The sequence below is a fragment of the Nesoenas mayeri genome, assembly GCF_963082525.1.
Source record: "Nesoenas mayeri genome assembly, chromosome: 5".
Taxonomy (NCBI): domain Eukaryota; kingdom Metazoa; phylum Chordata; class Aves; order Columbiformes; family Columbidae; genus Nesoenas; species Nesoenas mayeri.
This window is the reverse complement of record NC_137548.1, coordinates 5,392,265-5,405,939: the sequence shown is the minus strand read 5'-3', so window position 1 is coordinate 5,405,939 and position 13,675 is coordinate 5,392,265. Positions and strand designations below refer to the sequence as shown.

At 40.2% G+C, this 13,675-nt stretch overlaps 1 protein-coding gene across 4 annotated transcripts in view; it reads right to left on the bottom strand.

The window, feature by feature from the left end:
• The window catches only part of ARID4A (AT-rich interaction domain 4A), a 51,905-nt gene that overhangs the window by 7,765 nt on the left and 30,465 nt on the right, over nucleotides 1–13,675 (bottom strand). For 3 of the 4 annotated variants that reach the window (XM_080346254.1, XM_080346257.1, XM_080346256.1), the window contains 9 exons: nucleotides 10,876–10,948; nucleotides 8,656–8,750; nucleotides 8,411–8,508; nucleotides 6,839–7,067; nucleotides 3,995–4,245; nucleotides 2,014–2,211; nucleotides 771–855; nucleotides 405–606; nucleotides 131–193 (listed from right to left, as the gene is read on the bottom strand). In XM_080346254.1, the coding sequence (XP_080202380.1) occupies nucleotides 131–193; nucleotides 405–606; nucleotides 771–855; nucleotides 2,014–2,211; nucleotides 3,995–4,245; nucleotides 6,839–7,067; nucleotides 8,411–8,508; nucleotides 8,656–8,750; nucleotides 10,876–10,948 (1,294 nt within the window). The remainder of the gene's footprint in view (nucleotides 1–130; nucleotides 194–404; nucleotides 607–770; nucleotides 856–2,013; nucleotides 2,212–3,994; nucleotides 4,246–6,838; nucleotides 7,068–8,410; nucleotides 8,509–8,655; nucleotides 8,751–10,875; nucleotides 10,949–13,675) is intronic. The other variant, XM_080346255.1, reaches the window with a different exon arrangement.

The window sequence follows — 13,675 nt, the reverse complement described above, 5'->3', positions numbered from 1 at the left end:
CTCAGCAGTGTCACCTCAATTCCTTCCTCAATAAAATCCATAGGGAGAGGAAAACAAATAAACAAACAGAAAAATCAAACCTCTTTCGAAAAGGTACTGAAAAAACCTCCAAAGCATACACAGGACTCACCGTTTGATCCTCTATCAGAATCAAACATTCCTGAGCTACGTCTCGTCTGCCTGCGAGGTGTTGCTAAAACCAAAATCGAAAGCATTAATTTGTTTGTAGAGTAAAAATCTGTGCCAAAAATGTATTTTCTTATATCGCTTGCACACTGACGGGTTACAAAGGGCTTTAAAGCTGCTGCCAGCACTGCGGTCGCTGCAACTGTCATACGAACGCGCTGCGTCCCGCCAGCGTTTACATGCACGGCCACGCCAGAACGCGAGTGCACCAGATGTACCTTCTGTTCCGTTTGGTAACGGTGAGGAATCTGACAAGTTGATCCGTGCACTCCTGGCTCCTGATTTACCTTCGCTATTCGGCGTTTTGGATAAACCACAAGAGGTGTTTGATGGAAGAGTGGATTTCAGAGGCGGTCGCCCACGCTTGGACTTTTGTTTCTCCTCATCCTTCTTCTCATCCTTTTCACTGTCGTCTTTATTCTGAGGGGAAGACAATGAATTTTTATTAAGAAGTCTCACTGCTGATCATCAAACCTTCTTCTCATTTTGCTCTACGCTTCTATTAAAAAACTAGACTGTGGACTGAATAACTTTTTATGATATTAAGTATTATAGTACAAGGAACTTATTGAAATAATCATTACTTTTGTTTTTTTCTTCTGTTTTCTCTTTGGTCCTCCTTTGTCCACAGGCCAGATAATCCGATCAGCTTTCACCCATTCATCATATCTGAAAGCGAGTTAACAACATAGTGGAATCACTACATATAAAGAAGTAGTTTGCAATATGAGGGTTAAAAGACTGAGTTACAGAAACTATTTATTAAACAGAGGTAGGAAAGCAGAGCACATATTTATAAACACATGCGGCACCTGCAATTAGGAAGATTAATTACACTTCTAGCCCATAAAAAACCCCATGAGATGGGGGAATGGAGGTGCAAAGTTCCCCGTCTCTTGCTGGCAAAGCACTTGAACTTGGGGGCTCAATCAGCTGGAACGTTTGTTGATTCTTTCACATCGTGCACAAAATGTACCTTTTTTTTAAAGGTTAAGTTTTTAAGTTATAGCAACAAACAGAATGAGATTCTGAATAGCACAAATACACTACTAGCGCTCTTCAAAATCTCCTGTGTTATTCATAAGGGAAAAGGATCCATGTAAGTATTTGGGGGATACCCCCTCCCACATAAACTTCTATCTTGCCACATAAAGAACTCTGCTTAGTTTACTTTGGAACGTATGGATTTGGAACATCTCACACTATATACCAGAAGTGTTCTATTTTCAAAAATGATCGATTTTATGATATTTTGGTCTACATCAATGCTCTTCAAAACAACCACTATAAAAAGACATTTATAGAGCGGCACCAAACATTAAGCATGGCTGCCAAGAGAAGCATTTGATGATTATTTTATCCTGTAGTTGTTTGCTGCCCAGCCCTCGCTATAAGTAACAACCCTCTTTATAACATACATTCAATACAAGAATAAACTTTGTTCCCAAAATCTCAGTGCTTGACACACTTAACTGTGGATGTTTTCCCCATCATCACTGGCTCCTTAAATAAAAAGTGTGATAGTGCTACCAGCAGCTGACGCAATAAACTCTGGGGATACTCGTGTGAGGAGCGGCGATTACTCACTTTAAACCAGTTGGAAACTGAGAAACATATGAGTATATTCTGAGATTTCAATGCAACGGTGTTATACCATGAGCAAAATTACTAACACTGAGAAGTCTAACACAGTCAGAGCCCGTTACCACGTCAATAATTCAGCGTGGGGTCAAGTCATTGATCAACTTTTTTCTTCAAAGCAAAACTTCTTTTGCGAAAAAATCCTTTTAGAAAACACAGAAACGAAAGGCAATTTGTTATCCTCACCTTACATTCCAACCGTAGTAATGAACTAAATATAAAACTTCTCCATCATCAATTTCTGTGCTTTTAATACTGGCTTCATAAATTTTTTGAGTCTTTCCACGTCCATATTTTACTTTCACTTTGGTTCCGGTCAGGCAGGGTTCTGCGTCCTCCTCATCCTCTTCACCTTCTGATTCGCCTTTGTTCTCCATTTCCTCCCTGCAGTAAAATGTATTTAAAATGCCCACTAATTAGTGATAATCAGTGTTCTAACATTTAACTAGTGTAGCCACGCTACTAGAAAAGAAAAGGACTGCAAGAAAAGAATTATTTCATTTTCTGCATCCTGCGCTGACTCTGAAGCTTGGACACAGCTTTTAAAATCAAGAACAAGACTTAAGAGACAACAGGAGTAAGTGCCAAAAATATCCAGAAAAAAACAGATGGTGTTTTAAACACAATTTATTGGGTGTACAACCACCTCAAAGGTTTATTTTAGTTTTGCTTTTAATGAGTATTTTGATAGTAGAAAAAGAGGAATAAGTTAACATGGTGTTTGGTTCCTAAACGGGACAGGAAGAACTAACTTCAGTTTATAGAAGAGACTTAATTTAAACACAGCATTACATTAAAGATTCTTTCTCCTACAGTTCACTTATTAGGCTGCAGTTTACTAACAGCACAGTGAACACAGTGATCCTCTCATGGATGCAAAACCCCATATTGATTACAACAGTGTTTAACCAAGACTCGAAGCGTCTACACAGCTCTCATTAGTTATATATATTTTATACATATATATATATCTTATTATATATATCTCTTATTATAGCTACACCAAATATTTAATTATTCTACTTAAAGATATTTTCAACCATTACAATCTAACCTATTTTTACCTATGCTTCTCTCCCTATTTTATAGTGAATTTAGCCTAATGTAAAAGTTAAACTACAAAAAAGTCTCCAAGAAAGAAAATGCTGAAGACGACTCTGGGTTTACTTTTAATGAAATATATTTGGTAGCCTTCAGTGAAAGAAGGTACCCACACTGCACGTTCATTTGAGCCATTTGTGCATCCTATGGTGTTCTCCAAGATTATTTTTCTGGACTGCGCACTCACACTTTCTTTAAAAGACCTGTGTATGTTTCTCACTCTTCAAAGCTCTTTAGAAGAAAATACACCATACCCCCATCAGGCTTTATTCAGTATCAACTTTTGTCCATGTTTTCGCCACATGGACAGGAAAAACAAGGTAGGAAAGGCAGCTTAAACATGTGAGATACCACCTGTGACCACAGCCCAAGTTAACTGAGAAGAGGTCAAGTAGTCATAAACTGGTCACCTGGTCACGACTCCTTTGCAACCAGGACTATAAATCTAATTTAACTTGCCAGTCTTGGTCTCTGGATGCTATTTTCCCTTGACCCTTCCAAGTCTTTCCATCTCCTTCTCTACAACCTACCTCCAGGTTTCATTCCAACTCCCTCTTTCCTTCTCTGCTTTGTTAGCTGATCCCCTTCCTGCCTACGATACATCAAGTAACAATGAAAACACACAACCTGTAGGTTCAACAGCCATTACTAAAGACTTAAATAAAAGCATGGGAGCAGAAGGGCGCTCTTTTCCATTCATATTTCACCTGCTGCCCAGAAAAGTCTGTCCAAACAGTCGCTCACCATCCAACAGCACCTGCCGTACTTACAGCCCAGTCTGTGCGTCCTAATGGGATAAAACATCAACACAAACTTGGCAACATATTCAAGAAAATGAAGCTGAAAAATACTGCCTGGCACCTACCAGAAAAAGACACTTCTGTAAACTACAGCAGACTCTACAGGCTTGAAATAAAACTTCCCTTTTCATGTCTGGCTGAATTAGGTCCCCAATTCCCATGTTTTAGTTGGTAAAATCTCCAACTCTGTGCATACTCCTGTGTGGAGCGCGGCACAATCACGACACAGACACAGCGGTACGACGGTGACACAAGTAAATGTTTACCTCTCCCTCTGCCTCTCTTCTTCCTCGTCTGACTCTTTATCAGAATCCTCCTGTTTTTTGAGTTTTTTCTCTTTTTGCTTTGGTGTACTTTTTCTCCCCAGTGGAGTTTCATTTTCTTTCTTTTCTGTGTTCTCAGGTGTTTCCTCTATTTCTTTGTTTTCTTTGTTACTGTCTTTTAACTTGTCCTGTGTTTTATCCTCGTCACCATCTTTTTTAGCAGGGGTTGTGTCTCGGGCAAGTCGTCTTCGTCCCTAGAACAGAAATAAGATCAGTTTAGTGACTCCTCTCAATTGTCTTCTGCATAGCTTCTGCAAATCGCGGCTAAAAGTGAAACATACAGTTATTGTATGAAAGGTTGGAGATAACACCACAAAGCAAAATACTCTAAAATCTTAAAATACAGGCTTAAAGTTTTTTATGAAGGCAGGAAGCAAAAGAAAGCCATTCTGCTTGGTTTGGAATAAAGAAGACAAGTTTTGGATTAACTTTTGAAGGAACTTCAGGACATTCATTTCACAGAATCACAGAACGTCAGGGACTGGAAGGGACCTCAAAAGCTCATCCAGTGCAATCCCCCCATGGAGCAGGAACACCCAGATGAGGTTACACAGGAAGGTGTCCAGGCGGGTTGGAATGTCTGCAGAGAAGGAGACTCCACAACCTCCCTGGGCAGCCTGTTCCAGGCTCTGCCAACCTCACTGAGAAGAAGTTTCTTCTCAAACTTAAGTGGAACCTTTTGTGTTCCAGTTTGAACCCAGTGCCCCTTGTCCTATCATTGGTTGTCACCAAGAAGAGCCTGGCTCCATCCTCCTGACACTCACCCTTTATATATTTACAACCATTAATGAGGTCACCCCTCAGTCTCTTCTTCTCCAGCTCCAGAGCCCCAGCTCCCTCAGCCTTTCCTCACACGGGAGATGCTCCACTCCCTTCAGCATCTTGGTGGCTGCGCTGGACTCTCTCCAGCAGTTCCCTGTCCTTCTGGAACTGAGGGGCCCACAACTGGACACAATATTCCAGGTGTGGTCTCACCGGGGCAGAGCAGAGAGACAGGAGAACCTCTATGGACCTACTAACCACCCCGCTTCTAATCCACCCCAGGATGCCATTGGCCTTCCTGGCCACAACGGCCCAGTGCTGGCTCATGGTCATCCTGCCGTCCCCAGGACCCCCAGGTCCCTTTCCCCTACACTGCTCTCCAACAGGTCATTCCCCAACTTATACTGGAACGTGTAGGGTCTGTTGCCCTGATAGAAAGGGCCAAAATTCCTTACTCAACTACAGCAATAGCTTTAACTAAAGGGTTTGTATAGGACTATGGAGAGAAGGAACCTTCCTTGAAGCATCTCCAATCCACAGCCACCTCTTGATTCCACAAAACAGAAATTTGTCAGCTTTGGAAAAAGCTGGAAGTAGCACATTTTTTAAAGGCACTTTGAGTAGCTGGATAATTTCCATCTGGGACTATCTACAACTGGTAACTCGGCCATATAGTAAAGGGTTATCATTTTACTTCTAAAAGGCTCTTGGATGGGGTCATTGCTTTGCCATCAGAACATTTTAAATATATTATGAATGCAAGATTAATTATTTTGAGGCCATCCAAAGATGAGAGTATTTAAAGGACTATCATAATTAAAATTCACAGTAGTATAATGGTAAATACTTTGGAACAACAATAATTCATAAATAGCTGGTGACTGGATTAATAAAGTAATATAATATATAACCAAATAATATTTAATTGTAAACAAATTAAAATAGATAGCAAATTATAAAGACAAAAAATTCTCTTGTTTCTTTGTCCTGTCACCAGTTTCCTCCAAAACAACCCCAAATGAACAAACTAACAACAAAAGCCAGTGTCATGCCAGAAAGTTCATACAGCTCGGGCAAAACCCTTGCGGTTAGATAGAAATAGAACAACTAATACAAAGCTAAACTGATGTTTACACTCCATCTTTTCACCGATTAGTTTAAAGGCCACCTACTTGCTTGAAAAGCTGGTTTGCAAGAGGTACTTTAATAGAATTACATGTTAGTTGAACAGAATCCGTACAAATTGAACAATTTAAGAAGTAGCAATTGCTTGTCCTTCAGTAATCACGCTCTATTAAGGAACACAAAATGTCCTTTTAACAGAATTAACAGGAGTGCTAGAGAGTCATATTCCAACACCTTAAAAATATTCTTGTATTCTCCGTCAGGTTCAGTATCCATAGGCTGATGGGTCATTGATATTATCTATGTAACTACTAACACAACTCTGATCTCTACAGCAAAGACAAAGGAAGACAAAACTTAAGTGTTCCTCCCTGTGCTTTTGTCTACGCATTGTAAAACTGCAGTGTTACTTTTATTAAAGTAAGAGAGATTGTGATAAAAAACAACTCAGAGAAATGGGTCTTCCTTTGATTCTTAAAGCTGCAGCAGTCCCTTGAGATTCCTGCTTCTTGCTGGAAACCTCCAGATTCCATTTTTCTGTGGAAATTCTCACCCACAACCAGGACTGTCCTGCTGAGTTTCGCTGTTCTGATGATTTAGAGCTCTCAAGAGCTCCCAAGCCATCCCTGAATTGAAACACATCTGACATCCAACACAGCCCAAGCAAATCCCACGGACTGTTTATAATATGAAGAAATAATCAAAACTAATTCTATTCACAGGTAGAACATAATTAACAGTTAACACCAATTCAGTGTGCACAGAGCCCTGTCCCACGCTGCACAAGTGCGTCAGCTCCAACATGCAATCAGCCCAAGAGGGAAAACTCGTTATGCAAACTGTTCACTATACAAAGAGGTTTTGTTAAGTGCTAAAGAGAAATCAGTTCAAACTACTTACCCTCGGGGATCTTAGCTCTATTTCTTCTTTTTCACTTTCACTGCTGGAATAATTTTCTTCTGCTTCTTTTTTAACTTCTGTTGGGGGCATTTTTTGTTCCTCTTTCACACTTTCCTCCATTGGTTCCATATGTTTCTGTACGTCTTCTACCACTTTTGGTTCATTGTGATGGATGGTCCTAAACTGAATGTTTGCGGAACGGCAGTACTCCTCAAAACCATAAAGATACCTATAGACACAGATAAAGTTCCATTCGTATTTCATGTGTTACTTTATATTTATTGAATTGCATAAAAAAAATACAGAACCAGATAATATTTTGAAACGAAACAATTATGCACACAAGTCAAATGGTGAGAAAGAATCCACACAGGTGTCTCCCACAAATTCAACTCCATCCCAAACCAATTAAGAATTCGTGACAGTAAGGCCTAAGAACACGTACAGTGTTTTGCAAATGCATGACAGCTAAAAATCAGCCTAGTAGTAGAATATGAGCGTACAACAAGTCAGCACACGGTCAGAAATCACCAGGCATCAGCTTGTTCTCTGTGCACATACCCTGATCCAGTTATAGGTGAGAAAAATACAAACCCATTTATTCCTCAGAGAATAAACAGGCAAGTTACAACATGCTATCATGTGCCCATACAACATCATTATTTCCACTGTAACAACAGCGTAGTACATATTTACCAATTACTCTTCTTATGATACTATTCTCTGTAAAATACAGACCTTCAATACGTGCCCAGTTCAAATCCCACTGAAGATAGTCTGAATATTTTCATCTTCATCAACATTAACATGAGTTGAGTCATTAGTCATCCCTATTCAATCAGTCAAATTTCCTTAGGTTCGAGTCAAGAGAAGCTCATTCTTCCCTTCTACTCAAAAAGCCCAATTGTTTCTTGTCAAACTTCCAGGAGGATAAACAATAAAAATAATTTTTATTTAGACAATGAGCTCGAAAAGTGTCATTCCTAAAAGGTTTCCACTTCTAAAGTTATAAAACAACTGAAAACCAGAGGTGAGAATATGAAGATTTAAGCATTTTCTTCATTACAAGCAGTGATTTTACTACTTAATACTGTAGCGTCCACCATAGCCACGTACATAGCTGTGTCCTAAAGCCATTATTCTACAGATTGCATAAAGGTATTTAAATATGCAATCTGAAACATGCCTATATCAACGTTTTTCAGGAAGTTAAAGAAACTGGTAAGAAATTCTCTTTGCTGCACACAGCATCTACAGGCAGAGGACAGAGTCTGTTCTTGTTAATCGCCATAAACAGCAAAACTGAATTTGCCAATTAGTTTCATCATTGTACTGCAAAATGGCATCATCACATGCTGGAAGTGAATTCTTCCTGATAAGAAAACAAGCAGAATTCTAATGTACTAGAGCAACAGGAACTGATGCAGCCCTATGTACTCCTTTCCTCCACCGTTTCAATCCTCAGCACTGGAAAATGCTCAGAAATGCTCATTAACTGAAGAATGTCACCTAATGTTTCGCTAAACTATCAAAGGAAAACTGTTTTCACCATTATACAATACGAGAACTTACTTTCTATAAGCAGTTTTTACATTGTAGGAAGCAGCCGAGTTCAAAATAGGAATGCCAAGGTCCATATAAATTTGCTTCCATACAGCACCACTCTCAATCTTTGGAGGGAGGAAAAAGAAAAGAAAATGAAGTTTTCAGGGTTTTGTTAACCAAGAACATTAAGGAATGATATCTAACAAAATCACAAGCCACGGCCTTTAGAATGAAAAGACATATTTATAGTTCAAGAAACATCCAACACTTACGTTATCACACCCACCCTGCTGAAATACCAGTCGAAAAAGTTTGAAGAGATTGAGGTCCTTGTAGCCCAGAACAGGTGGTTTATTGATAGGAGTACCTAAATAAAACAAAACCAGAAATAAGAAGTTACCACAAAGAACTTAAACTGCTTCTTTCATTCCTTTGGCACAACATTTGATTACTAGTATCTTTCTACATTTTAAAAGCTGCATTTAATAGTTCTAAGATTTGTCACAAGTCAGTAGTTTCCAATGACTAATTAAGGCGTCTTTTGCATGCAACACTTATTTCTGGGTGGTTTATCAGCATACTGGCACCAGCTGCTGGAGAACTATGATTTCTCTGCATCCTTTTCAGGTTTGTGCAATGTTGGCTGCATCCCACTGTTCCTCTCACAGCCAGAACACCCAATGGATGCTGGAACATGGCAATGTGCAAAGAGATTAATTCAAAACAGCGTGGTCTGAAAGGCACGGGGAGGAAGCAGAAATGTTGGATTAGAAAGACTTGCACGGGTAAATTGTCAGAATGTGAAAAAACACAAAGCCCAAACAGCATATGAGTATTTGGGACAGTTCAATGATATAAAGAAGAATAACGAGGACAAAAGGAGAAACCAAAAGTGACTTGAGACACAAGTGGCTGCATATGTAGATTCCTCTGTATTCCTCTTCCCTGCTACTCCTCATCTTCCTTCATCTTCATGCAATTATATTTGGCATCATTAAAATAATTTGATAGGACTTTGGGAATGCTGTCACAATTCCATGAATCAAAACATTCACATTGAAAGAACAGAATGTAGAACAAATCTGGTGGGAACAGAAATCTTGAAAGCAAAAAAAAACCCACTGTAGACAGGCAGGGGGAAAGACCTAGTCCTGAAAAAGTCCTGTACATTGCTCAACCAACACACTAGCTTAAAAAAAGCAGTTTCTGGACTGACTCTTCAAATTCAGTGCACAAATCCTTTCTTCTTTTGCTTCTGCAAGTCCCTGACATGATCCCTACATGGTCTGTAGTCTAAGAGTGCTTAATGAAGGGAGTGAGGATAGAGGCAAACAGAAAAGGGGAAGAATCAGGTTACTAGAAAGGAAAGAAGATTTTGGATTATTTCAGCAGCACAGGGATTTTTGTTTTCTCCGATATAGCTTCTTATTCCCTCAAGGCATGTTATTCTCCAGAAACACTGGTTATACACAGGAGCCCTCAAAATTACACTGGATGAACTCCAGTATGCTTTTCGATAATACAGGATCCATTTCTAAACCTGTGATAATCACTGGCAATGTCAAACAGTCATGAAACTGTTCTTTTACCACCCTGTGGTCTAGAACACACCTACCGTCAAAAGGGATGCAGAACCTCTCCTACAAAGGTAATCTGATTTTCCCCTCCATTTTAAGCCCCATGAAAACTCCATAGTTTAAAAGAAAGTGGAAAAAGTGGAAAAAATAAAAAAGGAGTGGGAGAGCGTGCAGCCACGGAACAGAAAACCTTCCATTTTAGTGTCGGTCTCATCACAACTGCAAACGTGAATGGCTTACACAACAGTTCTCCCCAGTCAGCAGGTACATCCTGCTCTCTACACATCATCGCACATGCGCTTTCAACGTAGGGCTTACGCCAGGACTTTATTCCCCATTTCTAGCGGTCTCACCTAATTCTGTAAAGACAGACATTTAAAATATGCTGTTTTCTTGTTTTAGCTGCTGGACAAAGTAGAATCTTTAAAGCTGTCTCTTCAGGTGAGTATCACCTGCATGTGGTTCAGTCCGTTCCATAAGGAGCCCTGAGGACGGTGCATCTCCCATCCTCTCACCACCCATCAACGGCCTCCTCAGGTTCCAGCCCAGAGGAACCTCAGCAGAGCTCCCAGCCACGTTTGTCACAACAAGAAATCGACCAAGAGCTTCTTTAACAGGGATTGTTAACATTAAAAAAGGTTTTATGAAAGCAAAACAAAAAGAAAACACCTCAGGGAGGATTTTAGTTTCCTTTGCGCACTGTGCTTCAAAGTACTGGAAGCAGAGCTGCGACGTGAAAATGGGGAAAAGCGTTCTTCCTTGCACCAGACTAGCTGTTATCTTTTCTTATGGGCTTAAGAAAATGCTTGTAATAACATCCATTACATTTAAAAGCAATTTTTAAAGCCATTTAAAAAGTGGGTTAGATATTACCAAAAAAAAATTAAAAACAACCCCCAAAAAAATCAGTGTTACCTCTGTCTTCCATAAACTTGTAAAGCTGTTGGAGGAAGTTGTCCCTCTCTTCAGGATCAAGCTCTTCCTCAGGCTGTGAAAACAAATGCAGTCACAATGAAAACATGAAATATGCAAAGCAATAAATTATTTGTACAAAAGCCTAAGAGCAAGAACTAAACCCAAACCACTTCCCATTTGGCCCTGCACCCATATGATGGGGAAATATGCAGAAAATAAAATGGAGTGGGGAGACTGAGGTACACACCTGGAGAGGAGAGAAAGGAAATGCAGGTCAGGAAAAGCCTCAATCCTTGTGACCCTCACAATGAAAACAATAATATACTTAACATATTGTCCTAATACAGAAAAGGTTTGTTATTTATAAGACTGAAGCAGTTCACAGATACTCTGTTTTTGTGGGTTTTGTATGTGTGTGTGGTTTGGTTGTTGTTATTTGGGGTTTTTTTTACTCATCTTCCTTATTCTAACTATAACTAATATTGCAGAACAATTATTTCTCCACATGTTTTGATGCTCCAGACAGCATTCATTTTGTGACTTATCTCCAACGCTCAATTTCAGCTCATATTGGGAACACATTTACAATCACTTCCATAATCCCCTGAACACACATCTCCATAATTTATTATTACAAATTCCTTAGTTTTATCTTTACGACTTAAATCCCTAAAGAAACAAACGCTTATGAACTTTATAGCAATCAGTCCACAGCGTGAAATAAAGATTTGATTTTATGTGGGTGGAAAATATGAAAATAAAGTACATATATTTGGGGGGAGGGAAATAATTTCTACATATACACATATATAATGGAATTGTAAGATGCTAGGAGAGAGCAGAAAAAAGAAGTCTTCTCCCTGCAATGCTTTACGTATGCCACTTTCTTCCTGCCAGCCTGGCAATCACAGGGATTGCTGGTTTGCACAAGGAAGACCGCAGCTGTCTTGAAGAAAAGACGTACAGTACGTGTCAAAAAATCTTACCGTTACGTTATTAAAAATAACAGCAAAAGTCACCGGCAGTTCCAGAAGGAAACCAGAACGGCAATTTCAATTTCAGCCCTCTCTGCATTCTGTAAACTTGATGCTTCAAGGCGTGAAGAGGGGCAGGGAAATGTAAATGTATGTGCTACTGCCGCCTTCACCAGCGATCTGCTCAGCGTCACAATGAATCGCAGCCCTGCCCGCTTCAGGGAATTCTGAGCTTCAGAGCCCAATGGGGATCGCCCACCATCCGACACAGACACGATCTGTTTCCTTATTTTCCTATTTTTTCCCTCGAGAAATAATTTGAGGAAATTAAATGAATAACCGCAACGCTGTACAGCGCCAGTTACCATCTGCTCATACGGCATATTACAAGGATTATATAAACAGTTACCTATAGAATTATTATGTTCTTCCAGGTTAACAACTGATCCATTGCTATAGAAACCACAGCTTTTTTCTCTCCATTTAGCCTGCAAACCAACTTCAAGATCGAGAAATTTCTACCATGTACTGTAATGTTTACTGATTAAAGGCCACACGACGCAAACTGTGCAAACTAAATATATCTAAAAAAGTAAACATTCAGGAATATTTCTGAATAGTTGAATTCAAACCATTTCTTTCATGTGGGCGTGATGCCAAATGAGAACTGTAGGTTGGAACGGCAGAAACGTAGGTTAGAAATAGCACACTGCAGACAGAACGTTAACCATTTAATGGATACCAGGTATGAGAGGTGACCCAAATAAGACCCATGTCACCAAGGAATAAATCATGTATGAGATCTTTCAAACTCTTTTTCTGCTACTGGTCATAATGACAAAGATAAATCCTTCATATGGTTATTGCAACACTAGGATAAATGGATTTTTATTAGGGGCCAATTTTCATCGCAGTTATTTATAATTGGACATAATGATTTCCCAGGAGTGTCCACTGTTCTGAGTTAAGAGTTTTATTTTAAATACACCAACCATCAGCTAAGCTGCTGTATCAGTGACCTTAAAAGCTGCACCCAAAGCGAAGAAAATACCTGAGAAACATCGATGCCACAATCTGTCACCACCAGGGAGTGACTGGAGAGCTAAAACTCCCAACAGTCTTCTGAGCAGGGACAGGGCAGCGCTGCTGGGTCCAAAGCGCTTCTGGCCAGATGCGTACGCCTATTTTAGACTGGGCATAACTAAGCTCACAGTGACTAAAGAATCACAAAATGTCAGAGATTGGAAGGGACTTCAAAAGCTCATCCAGTGCAATCCCCCCATGGAGCAGGAACACCCAGATGAGGTTACACAGGAAGGTGTCCAGGCAGGTTGGAATGTCTGCAGAGAAGGAGACTCCACAACCCCCTGGGCAGCCTGGGCCAGGCTCTGCCACCCTCACCAGGAAGAAGTTTCTTCTCAGATTTAAGTGGAACCTCCTGTGTTCCAGTTTGTACCCATTGCCCCTTGTCCTATCGTTGGTTGTCACCGATAGGAGCCTGGCTCCATCCTCCTGACACTCACCCTTTACATATTTATAAACATTAACGAGGTCACCCCTCAGTCTCCTCTTGTCCAGCTCCAGAGCCCCAGCTCCCTCAGCCTTTCCTCACACGGGAGATGCTCCACTCCCTTCAGCACCTTTGTGGGTCTGCGCTGGACTCTCTCCAGCAGTTCCCTGTCCTGCTGGAACTGAGGGGCCCAGTTCTTCAAAATCGGTTTTCTTAAGAGAGTTCTGTCTCTCTGTTTCATTTTTTCCTACATAGATGTTGTGAAAAAGGGAGACTGTATGTAAAGACAAGCCCAAGTGAGAGGCAAAACAATATG